The sequence below is a fragment of the Bufo gargarizans genome, chromosome 7 (assembly GCF_014858855.1).
Source record: "Bufo gargarizans isolate SCDJY-AF-19 chromosome 7, ASM1485885v1, whole genome shotgun sequence".
NCBI lineage: Eukaryota > Metazoa > Chordata > Amphibia > Anura > Bufonidae > Bufo > Bufo gargarizans.
Genome location: NC_058086.1, coordinates 90,229,564 through 90,251,441, shown reverse-complemented (window position 1 = coordinate 90,251,441; position 21,878 = coordinate 90,229,564). Strand labels below are relative to the sequence as shown.

At 41.2% G+C, this 21,878-nt stretch overlaps 1 protein-coding gene across 1 annotated transcript in view; it reads right to left on the bottom strand.

Annotated features, from left to right (window-relative positions):
• The window catches only part of GRIN2B (glutamate ionotropic receptor NMDA type subunit 2B), a 551,074-nt gene extending 529,932 nt beyond the window's left edge, over positions 1 to 21,142 (bottom strand). Inside the window, exon 1 of the mRNA XM_044301863.1 lies at positions 20,747 to 21,142. Coding sequence (XP_044157798.1) covers positions 20,747 to 21,142 — 396 coding nt within the window. The remainder of the gene's footprint in view (positions 1 to 20,746) is intronic.
• Positions 21,143 to 21,878: the final 736 nt, after the last annotated feature.

Genomic DNA, 21,878 nt, shown 5'->3' with positions numbered 1-21,878 from the left:
ATCAATCTATATAAAGCCCTAAGAATTCTATAGATGCCAAATATATATTAGCACCGTGTGCCCACTACACGACACCTTAGGGGTTGTCTCACTTCAGCAAATGGCATTATCTTGTAGGAAAAGCTAATAAAAGGCACTTACTAATGTATTGTGTGTCACGGACGGAAAGGGAAGAGTGCAGCCCTGATATCCACCCACACCTCTATACCTACCTACTTGCACAGCCCGTACTAACCGACGGCGTACAACTTGGCGGCAGTCCCTCGCCTAGATACGGGCAGGGGACTAAATAAGATAAGAGGAATACTGTAACAGAGTCAAGGAAGCCAAAGTCAAACCCGGGAGGTCATGCAGGTACACAGGGAGCAACAAAACAAGGTCAAAACAATCTGAAGTCAGAAGCTAAGATGTCACGTCAATTCCAGGGAAGTCACAGGGTCGAGGTCAAAAGCAAAGCCGAGGTCCAAACACATGAAAGACACAATATGCAAAAATGCTGGTGAGGGTAGCATTTTCACAGGCAACCTGTGGCCAGCAAGCTGCCTGTTTAAATAGCCCCGAACTGGAGAGTCACATGACGTTGCCAGAGTCATGTGACTCGCATCACACATCTCAACACAGCTGAGCGCTGATTCATCCTTATCGGTGCTCAGCTCCCCAGATGCTCGTTGTCTAGGTGATGAAGGACGATGGCAACACTGAGGAGGCGTGCACGGCCCAGTCCTTCCCACCCCCTGGTTATGGAGAAGACGAGGACGTCAGCCGTCTCCTCGCTCCTCTACCTGCGCGGGATGCAGGCGGTGCTGTGAAGGGAGAGCATGTTGCCGGATCCCTGTAACATTGTGATTGTCCATATTGCTGCCTTTGTTGGCATGATTTCATCATTTTTCAGCTTCATTAAACACTTCTCTTTTCCAGAAATGAGAGGAATCTATTAGCAGATTCGGAGACTGGTTCCGAATATCTGATCTTTTTAGGCACCGAATCAAACCCCGAATCTTTTTGGGTTTAATTCGGACAAATCTTGCAAAACGGCACCCAGCGAATAAGCAATCACCAGTGTTCTGTCACTACTAGGCAGGAGGTAATTGCCGTCAGTTGCAGCAAAGAAATAACCGCAGTTTGCGGTGGCAACGATAAAAGTAGATACAGTTACACCTGACGCTGTATCAGACGGGGAAAATGAAAAAATTTGAGATAGGATCTTTTCATAGAGAAATTTGGGGGTTATAAACCAATTTCCAGGGCAATTGGAACAACTTTGGTTCAGAACGAATAGATTTGGACCCGAACCGAACTGTTTGAAAAATAAGTCAAATCTGAAACTAACCAAATCTTGAAAGATTTGTTCATCTCTAGTTATGACCACCCTAAAATCCAGCAGCAGTGATGGCGGTGCTCTCTAGTGGCCTGAATTGTGGGAGTGTACATAGGCACGCATGCGCAGCACCTCCCATTTTAGCCACCTCATATCTGTGCTAGTATATGTCAGTAGCTGTACTACCGTTCATTGTTTTGCATATCTGCATCACTGAACTTTGCCCATAATTTCGTAAAAATCCATAAATGTTTTGTACAGCTACCTTCAACACAAAATCTCGAATTTCTCCAGGGTACAACCTGCAATTGCAATGTGTTTCAGATCCTGCCACACCATGACCATAACTTTGTTTAACATCACATGTCACAAGGTAGATCATTCTGTGTTGGCCATATGTAAGAAGTTAGAGATTGCAGAATGTTACTGTGGCATTCACAGTGCAAGCTTTTTGTCATACACAGAGAAGTCAACTTACAACAGCCGAGCCAGCAGGAGGCAGTAATCCGGTGCACAGGTACTGATCCAGTGACGTGGTGAATCCGCAAAAAGTTGTCCAGAACTCAGAAATAAAGCCATCACTTCTTTATTCCAAACTATTAAAATTCACTCCAGTGGTATATTACACAGCTGTCAACTGAAGTGAATTTTAATTGTTTGGAATAAAGAAGTGATGGTTTTATTTCCAAGTGCTGGACAACTTTCCATTGCCATACACACCTAAACAGCTTTGCCGAGTTTCTAAAATGCATTGGGACAGTTTATTTTTCCTACATTAAATTATTGTACAGTGTTTGTATGTAGCACATATATTTTATTGATTAAAATTGTAGTTTTTTATTCTATACTTTATGTGTTGATGCAGGTAACCATCTTGCCTAAACTGCTGTTAAAACTATTTAGAGATAAGATTTACAGCAGCCACATGGCCTATAGGCAAAATGGATATGAGGTGTTCATTGACATCTATGAGATAGTGTACTAAACATGCTCTGTGACCTACCAGTGCAGAGGTCATTGTGCAGTGAGGAGAAGTATATAGGCTGTATGCATCACCTATTGTGAATGGTGGATCATGTGTTAACTATATATAGTTGCAGGTGCGTAGCTACAGGGGTAGCAGGGGAAGCAGCTGCTTTGGGGCCAAAACTCAGAAGGGGCCCACCTAGATAGAGGACTAAAAGGTTTTATTGTCAGGGCCCCTCGACAGTATTATAAAATTACATTATATACAGAGACACTCTAGGAAACGGATGGAGGGGCTGCCAGGCCTCGTCTAAGAGAATGATCTTGACTAGCCATAAGAGTGGGGGTTGCATGGGATGGAGGGGGTTGTGAAGAAGTTGCTGGGAGGGACCCATTCAAAAGTTTACTGTTGGGCCCAGTTATTTATAGTTACATCATTGTATAGGTGTCAGCTATCACTATCACTTAATGGCCAGAGTGAAAATTGCAGGATTTTCATTTTTCTTTAAATATAAAGATAACGACAAGGTAAATTAAATATCACCAAAATAAAATATGTTTAATATATTTTTTAAACAATAGGCCATTTTCGGATGACACATCACCTATAAAGATGACACTTTTCAAAATCAAAAGTATTCTAGACAAGTCGTGTACAGACACCAGCCAGTATTCTAGTTTAAGACTCTGTTCACATCTGTGCTATGCTATTCTTTATGATAGTAATTATGGTATGATGGATTTGAATGACATCAAATCCATTTATATTGGGCATCATTAATTTATATTGGATTTCTATTGAGGTAAATTAGAAATAAGAATATTGTTGCATGTCGTGCTATTCTTATCATCAAAAGTGATGGAAATAATAACTGAGAATAGTAAGGATCTGTCCATCCATATAGACACTGCCATCCCAGCATCAGACAGTGATAGGAACAAGCCTTTAGCCCTTTGCCTGTTACTATCTGATCAATTAGCAATACATTATCAATTACACTAATTGACAAAACAAATAATGGAGTTGTTGGAACTGATTGAAACGTTCTATATGTGAACGTACTGATATATGTGTTTGATTACAATATAAGAGCAAAAGGATACTTTTTTACAGGAAACTGTAGAATTGAAAAGATAGTCTAATACCCTGTTGGGCCACCTCAAGCCCGGATACTCGTTGAGATATGGTTGGACTTGGAGGCATACAGGTTCCATGCAATATCCTGAGGTACATTTGCCACAGATGTTGGCCTGTAAATTCTGCACACTCATAGGTTGCCAAAGCTGGTGCCCCAGATGGTCCTTGATTGGCGATAAATCCGAACATTGGGCAGGCCAAGGAAATGTTGCAATCTGGCAGAGACATTCCTGGGAAACCCTTGCTGTGTGTGTGGGGTGAGCATTATCTGGCTGAAAAATGCCAGTTGGAAACCCTGTGATGAAAGGCAACACAATTGCCTGCAGGATGTCCTGTACATATCTCTGAGCTGTTAGCTTCATATGTGATGGCTCACCAGATCCAACACACAAGCAGTCGGACATGATTTTGCTCTACAGGAATGGCAGGACTGAAGTGCTCTCCACAAAGTATTGATACTGAAACCCGACCATTGTGTTTTCCTGAATAGAACTTGGATTAGTCCCTAAAAATGTTACAGTTCCAGTCTACACCACTGCAAACAAAGGTGACGGTGGATGGCGGTCAATGGCAGGACATGTAACTGGCTCCATAAGACCAAATTTCCTACTGCATCTTCAAATGCTCATGGCTGAGACTGGGGTGTGTAATTAAGGCACCACCTGTTTCTGGATGGAGGACAATGAAATTGGGGAGCTGCTCATGTTTGTTAGTAGATCAATCTATCCTCTCTACTGGTGGTCTGTCTGGGCCATCTGGAGCCTGTTCACCGTATCTGCATGCCCTCACGTAACTATTGCTCTCAACACCTCCTAACAGCTGGGACAGAAGAGCCTAGATGGCAAGCAATTTGTCAAAATTACCATCCTGCTTCTCTCAGTCCAGTCACGCACCCCTTCTCAAAGCCTGTCAACTGGGCAAAATGTCTCAGAGTGCATCTTAGAGGCATATCTAGCAGTCAACAATCTGTCACCAAGAGGTATACTACCCAAAAGTAGCCTCTGAGACCCTTTGTATAGGGTAGTGTAGAAAGCACCTGTAATCATTTACATATCTGCCTGGGGCATAATGCCGCAGTCTTGCAGCAGTCCAATATTTCTATCTGGCAGCATTTTATTTAGTAGGAGTGCATATCTCAATGAAAAATTCTCTATAAAAAAATGCAGCGATAAAACACATCATTTGTGCATGCTGTATGTAATTAAGTAATATGGATAAAAGAAATAACAGTGAGGGTCATACTAGGTCATCCTTTTATGTTTTGATTAATTAAAAAGATAATTGATCCAGTTTTGCTGATTCTATTGATCCTATGGAAACATGCTTGGCTTGAGGTAAAAATATATTGCAACAGTTTTCTTTGGTGCATTCATACTATGATGCAGTTGATTGATTAGTCTAAAATTATTTCATTATTTCAAATTGCATGTCAGGTGTTAAAGATCAGATGTCAGCTGTAATTTCATGAAAATAAAAAAATAAGCAAGGAATTATGGGCTACTACCCCAATTCTTCAAAATACAAATGTATATCAAAATATTTTTTTTCAGGCTAAAGTCATAATCCTCCAGGGCACGCCAAAAGTATTTACTGAAAAAACTGGCATATTACATGTATCATATAGTCAGGTGCATGAAAAATACATTTACATATATTAAGGAATTCATAAAAGCATAAGGAAATGTAATTCAGAGAGCTTTGAGAACAAGATATTGCATCTGTTAAGATGAACTGTGGCAGCTTTAGAAACACTTATGATCCCTGCACAGGGAGCTGATATAGGTCAATGAAGGGTAGACTAAATACAAACTGACATTTGTAGTAAAAGATTAAAGAGGCCATGAAATCATAAAATGGAACTGATCACAGACACTACATAGCAACAATAAGCATAGATAATCTTCATTTTGCTCTAATAATCTGTATATGGCGCACCATATCATCTTATAGGAGGTGTCTAAATTAAATTAACTTTATGGTTGCTTTTCCTGCAGCAAGAAAATAAAGAGCTACAGTATATCAAAGCTCTGGCTTCACAACTGATAGCATTCAAAAAGAGAGCGACCCTACAGATTATGATTAGGAGGCCATGCATTTCTAGAAGATTGCCCCAAATCACAGATTGACATCAAAATGTATTTGCTGGATTACACAATTATGTACCATTGCTTACATTTCTTCTTGGCTGAGATAGATGGTGCAAGATGTTCAGATAAAAATAAAAATAAAAGTTCTCTGGGGCACTTATCAAGATGTTTGCACCAAGAAGTAACTAATTATGGCACACATCATATGTGCACCATAATTTGCAACTTTTCAAGCTTCTCTGCCCTTTTCCAAAGGATTGGCAAGTTATAGTAAATTCGGCAGGCAAAGCCTCATCCCTTCCTGCAAATTCTGCCCCTAAGGAAAGGGGCAAACTTTGCGGGAGGGGGTGGGGCTTTGCCTGCTGAATTTACTATAACCTTTGCCAGAAAGTGGTGGAAGTTATAGCTGTAGCTGGCATAGACTTCAGCATCTGACGCATAGTAGGGCAGAGATGTGCCTTATTTATTAAGAGGCATCTGACACTTAATAAATCAGGCGCACCTCACGCCAGTGCTGGCAGATCAAGACTGGCATATAGATACTATGTAGTAAGAAGACCGGCACTTCGCAGGAATTTCAACCAAGGATACGATTTATTGGCCACATATTATAGTTCCATAGTGACGAGTTTCAGCACATTCGTGCTGAAACACGTCACTATGGAACTATAATATGTGACCAATAAATTGCATCCTTGGTTGAAATTCCTGCGAAGTGCCGGTCTTCTTACTACATTGTTGTTTGATTGGACGCCATTCCACTGACACGTGCACCGCAAACTTCGAGAAGGTAGTGCCGACCTGTTATCTGTATATGGCATATAGATACGTCAGTCTAGATAAATGTCCCTCAATGTCTTATTTTCTACATCATAAAACAATTTTTTTCTTTTTAAGCTGGTCATCTTGCCCCATTAATCTCAGGATATCTCGAGCCAAGAGGAAAGATAATGAATAACACATAGAAAAACAAGGAGAGGTAAGGATGTGTTGGGGGAAAAAATTGTAAGGAAGGGGGTGTAAGGAAAGAAAGGAATCAAGTCAAGAAAAGAGTAACAAAAGTAAGAACATGTCAAGAAAAGAATAAAAGGTAATAAAGTACACATGTTGAGAAAAAAAAGAAACAGACAGTATGAAAGCACATGTTGAGAAAAAAGAAATGGAAAGGAAGAATATTTGGGGAAAAGAGGAAAAGCTAAAAAGGAAGCATGTTGAGAAAGGAGGAAAGGAATGAAAGGACACATGTTGAAAAAAATGTAAGGAAGGACACATCTGTATATAAAGGAGGGACTTCTGGGGACTTTCTCTGAATAATTAGAGCAGAGTTTAATGGAAGGGTTTATCTGTACAAAGATGGTTCAGGTACCAATGCTGTGGTAGCACCAAACAGACATTGCTTGTCAGATAATACAAGTAGCTTTTGAAAGGTATACTGATTTTACCAGTTTTACCATTTTTAGTTTTATGGAATTTCTATGGATTTCTAAAATGTTCTATTTTAAAATCTGCTGATTGATTATTCTAGAGGACTTTGTGGACATTTTGGAGTCATTGATATGACAGAGGTCTTGGAAATGACTAATAGTGTAAGTAAATGTATCATAGACCACCATTTTACGCCAGTCTATGACATCCCTGTGCACTGCTGGAGGCTATGCCTCATCATAAATTCCACACATCTTCCAGCAGTCTGTGCTGCTGTAGATTTCCGTCTTCTCTTACACCTGAAAACTAGTGTACAAGAAGATAAATATGCTGGGACCACTGGCCTCACCCCCTCTCCACCCTCGCCATGCCCTCCTATACACTTTAATAGGAATCAGCTGTCCCATAGAAGTGAATGGGACGGCTTCTTGTAATTACACCTGCTCACTGCTGCAATGTCGATGTTGAGCAAGAAAACAATGAAGGGAATGCTGCGTTCACATGGAGCGTGGCCTTCTCTTCAACCAGTTGATCTGCGGGGGTGCCAGGTGTCAGACCCCCACCAATCTGATATTGATGACCTATCCTAAAATCTGGGAAAACCCCTTTAATAATGAAATTGTGGTGATGCTTATAGCTGATATGTTTGAGCTCAGTTCACATTGGGCACTCGCTGTCCTGTACACTGTTAGGGTTGCTTTAGGTCTTCTGATTTAACATGTCTTGACTGTAGGCAGTCTCCTGTAGAAATACGTATGTCTGGCTGCACTGTGGAATTTGACTTTGCAGAAACAGCTGGTGACAAAAGCCTGCACAGTCCAGCTCCTAAAATAAAAATCTCTGACAGCTGTGTAGCAGCACGCACGATAAATGAATACGAATCCTTGTCAGTCGGAATGACCTTCGCTTCCTTTCAATATGAACACTGCATTTTGTATGCATGGGAGACGCTAAGTTGTGAGCGCAGAAGAATGAATTGCTTTGTGCAGACTGTGTTTGCAATACCAACAGTAACAGGAAGAATACATTTTGCTGACAAGGGCAGAGAAGAAAGTCTCCACTTGTCTTACCTAGGCGCTAGAACGAGTGTCAACTCAAATGGATTTGCTCATCTCTAAATTGTTTGTGCCTCATGGCAAGATCTCCTAAGGCATAACCAGAACTATGCCAATGTATGTTTAAACAGTCTTTAGCCTGACAATGGCCTCCAAACTACAGGCTGTCATAAAACGGCCTGTAACGCAACCACAAGGAATTGTAAATGTCCTGCAGCCCTTGTTCAGTTAATGTACAATGCAAAGCAGGTAGCATTGGAAAATGATGTTTAGTGTTCAACATATTATAATGCAGTGTTTGTACAGACCTACTAGGTAGGCGCCAATTGTCTTCTACTACAATTTACCTTTCAAGACATACATTATAAAATACGGCCTATCCAAGGCTACAGAAGGGATGGAGGGGGCAAAGGGCACTATGATCAGCATTGATTTCCAAAGGACAGATTTATGACAGGGAGTTACTTATCATATAACTACTGCATATTACCTTTATAACCATTAGTCAGATGGTCAGGTTTACGGAAATACCTAAACAGTTAAAGGGTTTCTGTCACCTGAAAAAGGGGTACTAAGCTGGCTGACATTAGCGATGTGCCAATGTCAGCTGAACAGAACTATATTAGTGCCATCTCACTGCCTAAAGTATTTGGCGCGGCGCAGTGAGGAAGCCAGCAGCCGCTGAGCGTCATTCCCTCAATGCGCCTGTGCTGAATACTGAACGGCGCGAGATTTACACTGCAGACACGGCCGGCAGGAGGAGAGCAGCGCTGCCTGGCCCTGTCAATCAAGAGAAGAAGGGCGTGGAAAGAGGTGCCCCTAGGTGCAATGCCCCCCTTCCCGCTCCTAGAGGCTAATTAGCATATTATACAAGTTTGTTTTTCTCAATAAAGGCTTCAGGCAGTGAGGTGGCACTAATATAGTTCTGTTCAGCTGACATTGGCACATCACTAATGTCAGCCAGCTTAGTACCCATTTTTCAGGTGACAGAAACCCTTTAAAGTGTGTAGAAAATTATAGAATTCGTGACCAAGAAAAGTTATAATCACAATAGTTTTCTAAATTCAAGCTACAATATGAATTGGTTCTGGGACAACCATTGTAAGTTGAAACCATTGTAAACCATATAACTCTATGGAAAATCAGTAATTGATTCCAAAACCTAAAACTGCCATCCCAAAATGTGAAAAGGTGAAGTTTTAAGAAAAATAGAAAACCAAGACCTATAAACCATGTCTTTAAGCAAAACATACAGGAATAAATGCTGGAAGCCTTTAATCACTTTCTAAGGTGAGGGCAGGAGCTTCTTCAGGGTCTTGCATGGTACATACATGTACCAGAAAAATAAAATGAAGCCGCCGTTCACCAGAACATGCATTACTACAGAGGAGCTGTCATTTTCAGTTAAATGCCCATTCTGATTGGTTGGATCTGAGCCTGAAACTTTGTATGTTAAGTCTTGTTTCAACTTACAAAGGCCCAGAAAAGATCATTGTACTGTAGATTTAAAATATTGTATCCTGAGGCCATTGTAACTTGAGGGATCACTGCTCCTATGAAAGCCGTCCAGTTGGACCTGAAAGGAAAATGCTTAAAGTACACATACAGCACATATAAAGTCGGTTATTCTACTGTGGAAGACTGCATAAAACACTATAAACCCAGTACCGGACTGCGACCCACTAGAGGAAACTATACTAAGGCCCAACCTCCATCTATACAGAGCATGTGAACGGCCGCTTTTTCCTACACTGTAAATGCTATTATCGCACATGCAGAGCAAATCATCGTGAAATTCATGCCCTGGAACTCTGACGTGTCGGATACAAAAAAGGAACAACTCGGAACACAATACAGAACTTAACTGATGTAAGATGGAAACACAGTAGAGAAACCACTTAGCCATATTTTATCCCTATTTTCAAGTGCAAGTGTGAATGAGCCATAAGGTTTTAATAACTCCAGTATTTGATCAGTGTTTTTCATCACAGAAAATATATCATGGAATCATTTACATTTCTTCTTCTTCTTCTTTATGACACTCGATTTTTGTTTATAAAATGATTGAAAAATACTGATTAAATAATGAAGTGTGAATGAGACGTAAGGTTAACCCTTGGTCCAAGACTGTGGGTAACCAAGATAGCTGCATATATTATGATTATGAATCTGCAGGTAAGTGCAGAGAATATTCATTTATCAGTATCCCTATTTTCACTCAACTTCAGCATATGAATGTATTCTTAGGCTTCTTTGGAAACTAAATAAATACATTAGAGATCAGAAGCTGCTGAACAGATTGATATATAGTTTTGTGGGAATAGATTCAGCAAAATGTGTACTTTTTTTATATATTTAAATCTTTGCTATTTCTGAGTTTATCTGTACACAGGGGGCGTCTTATCAATGACTTACAGCTATTTCCGTGTACATACTTACGCAAAGAAATCTTTGCTTAATCATTGCAAAGGAAAAACTAAAATCTTGCATTGACATAAGTATTTAAAGCCTTTACTCAGACTTTACTTTATGCTGTTAAAAACAAAGCAGGGCGCACCATAGGGTAATACCGTTGGTAGACAGATAAAATAAATGGTTCCAGTACAGGGCTCACCTTTTGTGGTTGTGCTATTTGTAGGCACAACTCTAGTAAAAGCTTGTCAATGACTGCGATGGAGTCACGGTTCACTGGTGGATCTGCAGCCGCGGAGGGATGACTTCTTGTCGGAGATCCCTGAAGTCTCCAAGAAGTGGTAGGATACAGATATAAATAGATAAAATATCCCAGGGCGCAAGAATCCAGTCCAGATAGTAATAGTAAATAGACACATATTTATTGCAGAAGTACAACGCGTTTCGGGGAGTAGTTCCCCTTCATCAGGTACATGCAGTGTTATGTACCTGATGAAGGGGAACTACTCCCCGAAACGCGTTGTACTTCTGCAATAAATACGTGTCTATTTACTATTACTATCTGGACTGGATTCTTGCGCCCTGGGATATTTTATCTATTTATATCTTTACTCAGACTTTGGCAGTGATTCCAGCCTTCAGTCTTCTAGGGTATAATGCCACAAGATTTACACATGGATTTGGGGATTTTCTACCATTCTGCGATCAGTCAGGTTGGATGGGCGCCGTTGGTGGACAGCCATTTTCAGGTCTCTGGAGAGATGTTCAATTGGGTTTAGGTCAGTGCTCTGGTTGGGCCACTCAAGAACATTCACAGAGTTGACCTAAGTTATTCCTGTGTTGTCTGAGCTCTGCTTGGCATCATTTTCTTGTGAAGGTGAAAGTTTGAGGTCCAGAGCACTCTGGATCAGGTTTTCATTAAGTGCTTTGCTCCATTCAGCTTTCTTATCAGTCACCCTGTCCCAGCTCCTGAATACCATCCTCACAGCATGATGCTGCCACCTTATGCTTCACTGCAAGGGCTTTATTGGGCAGTGCAAATATGAAGATCTGAGACGGCACTCACCAGTTCAGTTCGGTTCTTTCTTTATTGCTTCACACAAGCATAAAACAGGTAAGAAGGAGGTTCTTTCCTCTTCATGGCTAGTTTTTTGCTCTGATATGTATTGTCAGCTTTGAGACCTTATACAGACAGGGCTATGTCTTTCTAAATTATATCCAATCAATTGAATTTACCACAGGAGGACTTCAATCAAGGTTAAGAAATATCTAAGGCGACTTTCACACTCGCGTTTGGTGCGGATCTGTCGTGATAATACAACCACAAGCATCCATTAGGAACGGATCTGTTTGTATTATCTGTAACATAATCCGTCTTGAACACTATTGAAAGTCAATTTCGGGACCGTTCAGTTTTCTATTGTGCCATATTGTGTCAGTGAAAGCAACGTTTTGGTGTCTGCCTCCAGAGCGGAATGGAGACTGAGCGGAGGCAAACTGATGCATTCTGAGCGGATCCTTATCCATTCAGAATGCATTAGGGCAAAACTGATCCGTTTTGGACCGCTTGTGAGATCCCTGAACGGATCTCACAAACGGAAAGTCAAAACGCCAGTGTGAAAGTAAAGTTAAAGATTATGAAGAGAAATACCCTAGAGCTAAACTTCAAGTGTCAGCAAAGGGTCTGAATACTTATGTCCATGCAAAATTTTGTTTTTCTTCTTCAATAAATTAGCAAAAGACCTAAAATTCTGCTTTCACTTTCTCATTATGGGCACTGAGTGGAGATAGGGGAAAATGTAAAAAAAAAAGTGAGTGATGAGTCTGAAGGCTTTCCAAATGCATTGTACATGTGACTGCAGCCTGTCAATGGGTTTTGCAACCATGTTGAGATATTTCACCAAAAAGAGACAGCTCTATCAAAATGAAAATGCCACGCCCAGCAAACAGACACACCACTCCAAATCACAGAGCACCGCATATAATGAATCAAAGGGATACTTTATTAAATACATGTAAGGCAATACATTAAGAAAAAATTAAAGTGGCAGCGTTATTACACAGGAATGACAAGAACCACAATCAATGAGTTACATATCTCACATACAGACTCCTTGGTGACCACTAATCATGGCAATCCTGTATAGCCAATGAAGTATGGAAGTATGACCAGTATGTTTATTATTATCTGTACTTCTTGAGGTCTATATTATATTTATGGCACTTGGCACTTTAAAATTAAGACTCTAATTTGTTGGATGTTCACTCTTTCCTGTATATCCACTGTCCTCCATTGGGAGTTTATGATGTTTACCATAGGATGTGGATTCCATATTTCAGTTGCCATGATTAGTGGTCACCAAGGAGTCAGTATGTGAGATATGTAACTAATTGATTGTGGTTCTTTACATTCCTGTGTAATAATGCCGCCACTATAATTTTTTTCTTAATGTATTATCTTACATGTATTGAATAAAGTATCCCTTTGATTCATTATATGCAGTGCTCTGTGATTTGGTGTCATGTTGAGATATTTGATGAATTGATTCCATGAGAAATTGGAATCAGTAACCAAATTAGAGGTAAGGTAACTGTGGACACATCTGTATGTATTGCAAAACTGCAGCAATTTGCCGTAAAACAATGGGAGGTTTTCAAATGTAGTTCTCAACCACACCTGAATCGCATCATATGAATGTACAATTCACCAACAGAGATTATTAATAAAATTATAATGTTTTACCTGAAACTGGTGTAGATCATGTAGTTGTATCATGTGTTATGCTCTGGTATTTTAACTTTATGACATTTTTTGGAGCCAAAACCAAAATTGGATCCATATCTGTTCTGTCTCATGTCCCTTCCTGTGATTGCTCATAAAACTGCATTTGAAACTACACTGAACAAAAACATAAACGCAACACTTTTGGTTTTGCTCCCATTTTGCATGATCTGAAACATTTTCTACATACACAAAAGACCCATTACTCTCAAATATTGATCACAAATCTGTCTAAATCTGTGTTAGTGAGCACTTCTTTGCCGAGATAATCCATCCCACCCACAGGTGTGGCATATCAAGGTGCTGATTAGACAGCATGAATATTGAACAGGTGTGCCTTAGACTGACCACAATAAAATGCCACTCTGAAATGGGCACAGTTTTGCCTTACTGGGAGGAGGGGAGGGGGCAGAAAACCAGTCAGTATCTAGTGTGGCCACCATTTGCCTCACACAGTGCAACACATCTCTGTCGCATAGAGTTGATCAGGTTGTTGATTGTGGCCTGTGGAATGTTGGTCCACTCCTGTTCAATAGCTGTGCGAAGTTGCTGAATATTGGCAGGAACTGGAACACGCTGATCAAGAGCATCCCAAACATGCTCAATGGGTGACATGTCCGGTGAGTATGCTGGCCATGCAAGAACTGGGATGTTTTCAGCTTCCAGGAATTGTCTACAGATCCTTGCAATATGGGGCCATGCATTATCATGCCTCAACATGAGGTGATGGTCGTGGATGAATGGCACAACAATGGGCCTCAGTATCTCGTCACGGTATCTCTGTGCATTCAAAATGCCATCAATAAAATGCACCTGTGTTCGTTGTCCATAACATACGCCTGCCCATACATAACCACACTAACCCCACTGCCACCATGGGCCACTCGATCCACAACGTTGACGTCAGCAAACCGCTCAACCACACGACGCCACACACGCTGTCTGCCATCTGCCCTGAAAAGTGAAAACGGAGACTCATCCGTGAACAGAATGCCTCTCCAACGTGCCAGACGCCATTGAATGTGAGCATTTGCCCACTCAAGTCGGTTACGACCACGAACTGCAGTCAGGTCAAGACCCCGATGAGGACGATGAGCATGCAGATGAGCTTCCCTGAGACGGTTTCTGACAGTTTGTGCAGAGAGTCTTTGGTTATACAAACCAATTGTTGCTGCAGCTGTCGAGTGGCTGGTCTCAGACGATCATGGAGGTGAACATGCTGGATGTGGAGGTCCTGGGCTGGTGTGGTTACACTTGGTCTGCGGTTGAGAGGCAAGTTGGAAGTACTGCCAAATTCTTTGAAACGCCTTTGGAGACGGCTTATGTTAGAAAAATGAACATTCATTGCACGGGCGACAGCTTTGGTAGACTTTCCTGCAGTCAGCATACAAATTGCACGCTCCCTGAAACGTTGCGACATCTGTGGCATTGTGCTGTGTGATCAAACGGAACATTTCAGAGTGGCCTTTAATTGTGGGTAGTCTAAGGCACGCCTGTGCAATATTCATGCTGTCTAATCAACACCTTGATATGCCACACCTGTGACGTGGGATGGATTATCTCGACAAAGGAGAAGTGCTCACTTAGACAGATTTGTGAACAATATTTGAGAGTAATGGGTCTTTCGTGTATGTAGAAAATGTTTCAGATCTTTGCGTTCAGCTTATGCAAAATGGGAGCAAAACCGAAAGTGTCGCGTTTATATTTTTGTTCAGTGTAGATGTGTGATTGCAGCCATTAGGGCTCCTTCAGAAAAAAAAACAACAATATAGGTCCAGTGTTTTAATGGAAGTTTTTAGAAATGTTTTTGATGGTCTTCTTTATTTTATATTCTACATGTCAGTAGTAATAAGACAGAGCAACTGACTTATTGCTACTGTTATACCATAACCTGGATGGATGAGAACATTCACAGGCATATTCCACTCCACTCCAAGCCCTACAGAGAATTCTATGCAGTGTCAGATTGGGGGCCTAGGGTCCACCAGTAAAATTCATTCTTGGCGCCCAATGATGCAAACATTACCTCCCCACACACCTGCAGGCAGCAGCAAGATGCTACAAGATGATTGATTATGGGGATCCCTGGTGCAAATTTGAGAAGGTGGGTCCATGCGGATAGAAGATACTGGCTTTTGTGCCTCTGTACCTAGAATCATCTCAGTCATCTGATGCATCTATGATAATAAACTGGGTAGTTTGTTATATAACAGGCTGGCAGAGATGCTGTCCCCTGCCTATCTGTATGGAGTGCAGTCAGTGTACTGTGCCATGTCCTGCTTCTGCAGGGGGTAGAGGACTAAGGCCCAACTTGCTCAAGGGAGCACTGAGGGATATATTTGTTCCCCCGTGGACCAGTTTGATTCGGAGCCTATGGAGAAATGCCAGAGAAAAACATCATACCTAGGGCTGGGTTTCAAGAAACAAAAAACACATTCGACCCATAAAACTGCAAAAAAACACACCAAAAAACAAAGTGCTGTGTAGATTTTACAATATTTTGCTATAGACTTTAAAGTAGCATTTGGCCACATTTTTTTTAAAGTAAGCCAAAAGCTGCTCAAAAACCCCAGTGGAAATGCCATGAAAATTGTACTAAAATGATGTGTGTGAATCCAGCCTGAAGGTTTGGGGGCACAAGTGATTCTCCAGCAGCTGAAAGACGGATAAGGACATTCATTTCAGAACATTTTTGCAATCATCACAAAAGATACCGTCTGTGAAATTCTGTATAAGAAGCAGCTGTTTAGTTGTCAAATATGAAGGAAATGTAACCCGGGCTTGTGTGGAACACTTGTTACCAAGCTATTTGGTATAATTGGTCTCTTTTATCAATTCTCAAAGAAGAAACTCGGAGAACCTGCTTGCAGTGACTTCATACTGACGATTTGCATGAAGTAGTTAGGAAGGTACTTTATATCTTGGTGTGGGAGCAAAGAGGAACATTTAGGGACACAAAAAAATTCTGTATGAGAATACACATTAGTATGCTACTTACAGTATGCGCATGTGATGGCTCAGAACAGGAACTTATCAAAGAAAGCAAATATACAGCATTAATAGCTTTGCATTTAAAGGGCATCCGTCAGCAGCTTTGTATCTATGAAACTGACTGACCTGTTACAAGTGCACTTGGGAGCTGAAGGCATCTGTGTTGGTCCCATGGTCATATGTGCCCGCATTGCTGAGAACAGTTTTAATATATGCAAATTAAACTTTAGGAGCAACGGGGGCGTTGCTGTTACTCCTAGAAGCTCTGCTCTCTCTGCAACTGCCACACCCTCTCCACTTTGATTAACAGAGCCAGGTAGTGAAAATATCATAAAGCCTGTCAACCACAGTGGAGGGCAGTTGCAGAGCAGCAATGCGGGCACATATGAACACGGGACCAACTCAGATGGCCTCATCTGCCAAGCACACATGCAACAGGTCAGCCAGTTTCATCGGTACAAAACTGCTGACAGATGCCCTTTAATGTACTGGGTACTATACAAAAGGTTTAAAAGGCCTATACAGAAATGTACTTTTCACAGACAGGTACTTAAAGAAAAGTGACTGTCCAGCAGTAAAGCTAGGCTACATAGTGAGCTTAGCTGTGACACATGCTGCGTAGCTGTAGCTTAAAGGGGTCATGCCATAACTGATGTAAAAATAATAATATGAGAACTCATATAGTGCATGGCAATACCTTTCTGACAATGCCCAAACCAGCCTTGTACCTCACATGGACCCAGAGATTTCCCCAGCCCAGAGGGTGTGTCCCTTCTGTTGTAATCTTTCTCTATAAATGCCCACAGCTTCTAAGATATGGCTGGTGACAGGTGAAGATCTAAACTGAGCATGTGCAACCACCTCAATGAGGTGGACAAAAAATAAGGAAAAGAACAACCAGTAGGTGTCATTATAAAGATAGATTCTATTAAATAGCTCAGTGTATATACAATATTTTTAATTACATGCAATTACAAAAGTTTGCCGATCAAGGAACTGGTTTAAAAATGTAAAATGTGTTTGGTGGCACAACCTCTTTAAGTATTAAAGTAATGTATTGTATGCCTTGTGCTTTTGTATTAGAAAGTATGTACCCCCTGTAATGTAACTTACTGTGGTGCAGGATGGGGGAATACATTGGTATAAAAACACTATGCAAAAAAAACCATTAAAGAAACTACACACACTGTCCAGGCATGCTGGGAGTTGTAGTTTTGCAACAGCTGGAGGGTCGCAGGTTGGACTAGAGGAAACACATAAAGGAATTCAGTACTTCTTACACATAGACTAAATCATGTGAGAAAGAATAGTGTAAGCCTTATTTATGAAAACTAGTGCAGAGGAGTTGCCCTTGGCAACTAATCAGATCACTTGTTTTCAATTTTCAAACTTGCTCTGGAAAAATGAATCCAGTGATGTCATTGGTTACTAAGGGCAAAACTTCAGGTTCTGCACTGGTTTTCAGAAATGCGGAAAAAATGCGTATAGCAGCACAACAAAAAATTTAAGTCTTATCTTGTGGTGGTGCCAGCCGTGTTGGGAGCCAGTCAGAAGTTCCCCCTTGGATGCGTCATATAGAAGAAACCGCAGCACTCTCCTGTCTTCAATTCAGCATTTTTTTTGCTGGTAAAATAAATTCCACTGAATTGAAGACAGGAGAGTGCTGCGGTTTCTTCTATATCTTAGAAATGCGGCCCATTGTGCACTGGATAAACTGGACCATAGTAGAATCACTAGGGAGTAGTAACACAAGGGAATGGAGCAAAAAGTATCATAAAATCACTAGGCTCCTCCATCATTACCATGCATGGTTAGGCCTCATGCACAGGAACGTGTGCCGGCCATGCCATGCATTGGGGATCGCATCGAGCACCCACCGTGCAGGCCTGACGGGTGCAGACTCATTCAATTTGAATGGGTCCACGATCCATCTGTACTGCAAAAAAATAGAGCATGTTCTATTTTTTTGCAGTGCGGAGGCATGGACCGAAATGCCGGAGAAGCGCTCTGTAGCACTTCCATGGCATTCAGCTCCATGCCTCCATTCCACATCTTCCAGATTGCGGATCTATTGAAGTGAATGGGTCTGCATCCGTGATACATTTCACAAGCGGCCGGTGCCCGTATATTGGCAAATATGAGAGTGCGCGCAAGGACCTCACAGGTGGAGGTTTTCTGCATTTCTTTACCCTATCAGTGTTGATTGGGGGAGATGCAACACTGATTGACCATCATCAAGCACAGTTTAAGGCCCCTTTCACACGGGCGTCGCGGGTGAGGACCGGATGCGATGCAGGTGCATTCAGGTAATATCGTGCGAGTAGGCAATTTTAGTCGGTTTTGACACATGGTGAGCGCGATGACGTCAGCAAAGGTCCTTTTGCAGAAGAGGATCCCGGCTGCATGATCAAGTGGATGGGGTAAGTAATGTTTTTATTATTTTTTAACCCTCAATTGACATTGGACTTTGCATTCTGTATTAAAGAATGCTATTATTTTCCATTATAACCAATGGAAAATAATAAAGTAAATGGAGTCCCGGGTTGCTCATCCCTCGTCTCCTTAGCAACCACGCGTGAAAACCGCACCGCATCCGCACTTGCTTGCCAATGCGATTTTCACGCAGCCCTATTAATTTCTATGAGGCCTGCGTTGCGTGAAAAACGCTGAATATACATGCTGCGATTTTCACGCAGCTGTATACATGCTGCGATTTTCACGCAACGCACCAGTGATGCATGAAAAACATTGCTCATGTGCACAGCCCCATTGAAATGAATGGGTCAGGATTCAGTGCGGGTACAATGCATTCACGTCACACATTGCACCCTCGCGGAATACTCACCCGTGTGAAACGGGCCTAATACTTGCCTTATTCACACTTCAGTGTTTTGGTCAGTGATATCTATCAGTTATTGTTGCCAAAACCAGGAATGGAGGCTACACAGAGATAAGGTATAAGGGAACGATTTGCACCTGTTTTATGTTTTTGACCCGCATTTGGTTTTGGTTCACAATCACTGAAGGAAAACATTGATGTGTGAAAAAGGCCTTACAGACTAAGGGCTCGTTCACACGACCATTGGTGTCCCGTTCCCGTATTGCGGATCCGCAAATGCGGTCCGCAATACGGGAACGGGACACCATTTACATAAGCCAATATAAGGGGCAGTGATAGGGAATGAGTATTACAGCTCACTCATTAGCTGCACTTACATCCATCAGTCATCTGCTCTGTATGGGGATGAATGATCGCGACTGCGTTTGCTTGTTTGTTGGGTGATCAGTGGCACATTGACACAGGCTAATACGATCTTTCGTTCCTGATAATTCATTTGATAATGCCAATGTAAATGCATTTTTTCAAGGTCTTTTTCAACTGTTTAATTTGTGCACTATAAAGTGCAATGCACACTGAAAACAACATGCTATATAGCAGGAGAAGCTGAGTAAACCTGTATTTTATATCTATTGGTACAGGGGAGGTGTGTCAGTGATTAATAGCACTGTATGTATAAAGGCATTCCCTTATGCATTAACGGAATCCATAACGCAATTCAGTAAATACCACAACACGAACCGAAAACGAATTTCAAAATATGAAATTCGCTCATCCCTAATATAAATGTATATATTACAGGAATTTACTGAATATTTTCCCACAAAGCTATATATCAATCTGCTCAGCTCCTCCTGGTCTATAACATGGTGCTTTCTGATTGCATTGCATTTTGTGGTGACAGGTTCATTTGCACACTGCCATACCGAGGGCATTTAGCCTACAATGCTTTGGGAAAGCAGCAGAACACACAGGGTGATGTACTGTAAACATAAAGCTGGTCATGCATCAGCTGAGGCCTGTCAGCCATCCAGAGTTTATAGGGCCTCCAGAAGTCGAGGGAGAGAATGATCAGGCTGTGAGAGTTCAATATGCTCTAGCAATTTGTTCTTGAGAGATAAGCTGTCGCCCCCAGATGGCTCTGGCAGTGGCTGACTCCACTCTCCCTATCAAGAACACATGCATGCTCAGCCGAGCCAAGTGTTCATGTGTAGAAGGAGAGATAACTGTCAGCTGAACCAGAGTTATCTAATATCTATGGCCAGACAATGTTATGCCTAATGACAAAATCAACACGGCTACTGCACATGTGAACAAAACTGTCTCCAATATTATTTCTCCAAACATTATCATGCCCTGATCATGGAGAATAAGCTGCGTCTGACTGAAGAAGTCGCTGTATAAATGATAGTGAACCAATGATGTGACGCTCGGTCCAGGTTTGGAATAACCTCTTCCAGTACTGCCTAAGAGCATTGTTGAAGGTTGATACAAGATGATGTCAGTTGCTCCTTAGCATCTCACTACAGCGTTAACAGCATGTACTATTACTAATTGCTTCCACTGACACTATACAGTAGCTAAAAAGCAACTGAAGAACTCCTAAAAGGCAAAGGTCGATCCTACACTTCAACGGGTTCATATTACAACAGTAACAACAACTTTTCATTGGTGTCATCGTAATATATCTAGCTGTATTTAGGATAATAACAAAGAGACATTGTGTACTGTACCTTATCAGCCATAATCATTGATGATCCACCATGAATGCCTAGGATGGGAGTGAGGGTCTGAGCAGAAATGAAGTCCAAAATTTGAGCAATAGCTTCTTGGTCAGTGTCATCACCAAATACGACCCCTTGAACCTTCTTGTCAGACATGAGGTCACAGATTCGTGTGATGATACTCTTAGGGTCAGATTCATTCATAGTTACCAAAGCCACCCTTGGTGTCACTGACAAATTGTGGAAGTCATCTTTTTCGTGAACATCTTTGATGGCTACCTCGTCTGAGGTGCCTACCAAGATTACTGCAATGTCCATACTGGGATGTTTCTGGGCAAAGCAGCCAACATAGAAAAGAATCAAGAGGCTGATTTTTAAGACGTAGCAGGCTTCTGTAGGCCTCATCTTCAACTCTTACTCTCCCTGGAAGAAAAGAAAAAAATGTCAATTAATATTTCAGCATGGATTCTCATCTCTGCACACAACCTGTGTAATTCTTATAAAATAGATTACATCAATCATAATGTACAAATCTGAAATGGAACCAAGTACTAAATACCCAGCATTCCACTACAAATAGAAAGAAACCTATGCAAAATGCTGCTGTACTGGCCAGGCTATACTGTAAGGACTTTTGCAGCTAAAGCTTTTTTAATGAAAGTATTTCTGTAAGTTTACTGATAGTATCTGCCTTAGAATAATGAAGATTTAGAAACTGATGAAATCATATAGACAGTTCCTTAGTAAATAAGCTTAGAAACAGTAACATTATTTGGTACATGTTTAGCAAATGTTTCCTGCCATTTAATCTACTTGATGTTCATACTTTGTAGTAAAAATCATAGGAACGTAGCTGATCTAATAGGGGCTGCTTATTTTTTCTGTTTAATGTATTTGTAGATAGCATAATGTAGATTTCAACTGAACTAATAGTAATTGTCACCAGCAGGATCAAATAATCAAGAGATTAAACTAATGCTGAAAACAACCAATCTAAATCAAGTTTGAAAATACTTAGGATTTATAATTGACAGAGTTACAATTGACCCTCGATGTCTCAGACTTCAACGGGTGAGTCTTAGTACAGGCACATCCCCAAAAGTCATGGAGGCAAATTGGACTTCAGGGTACAGCCTCAGCA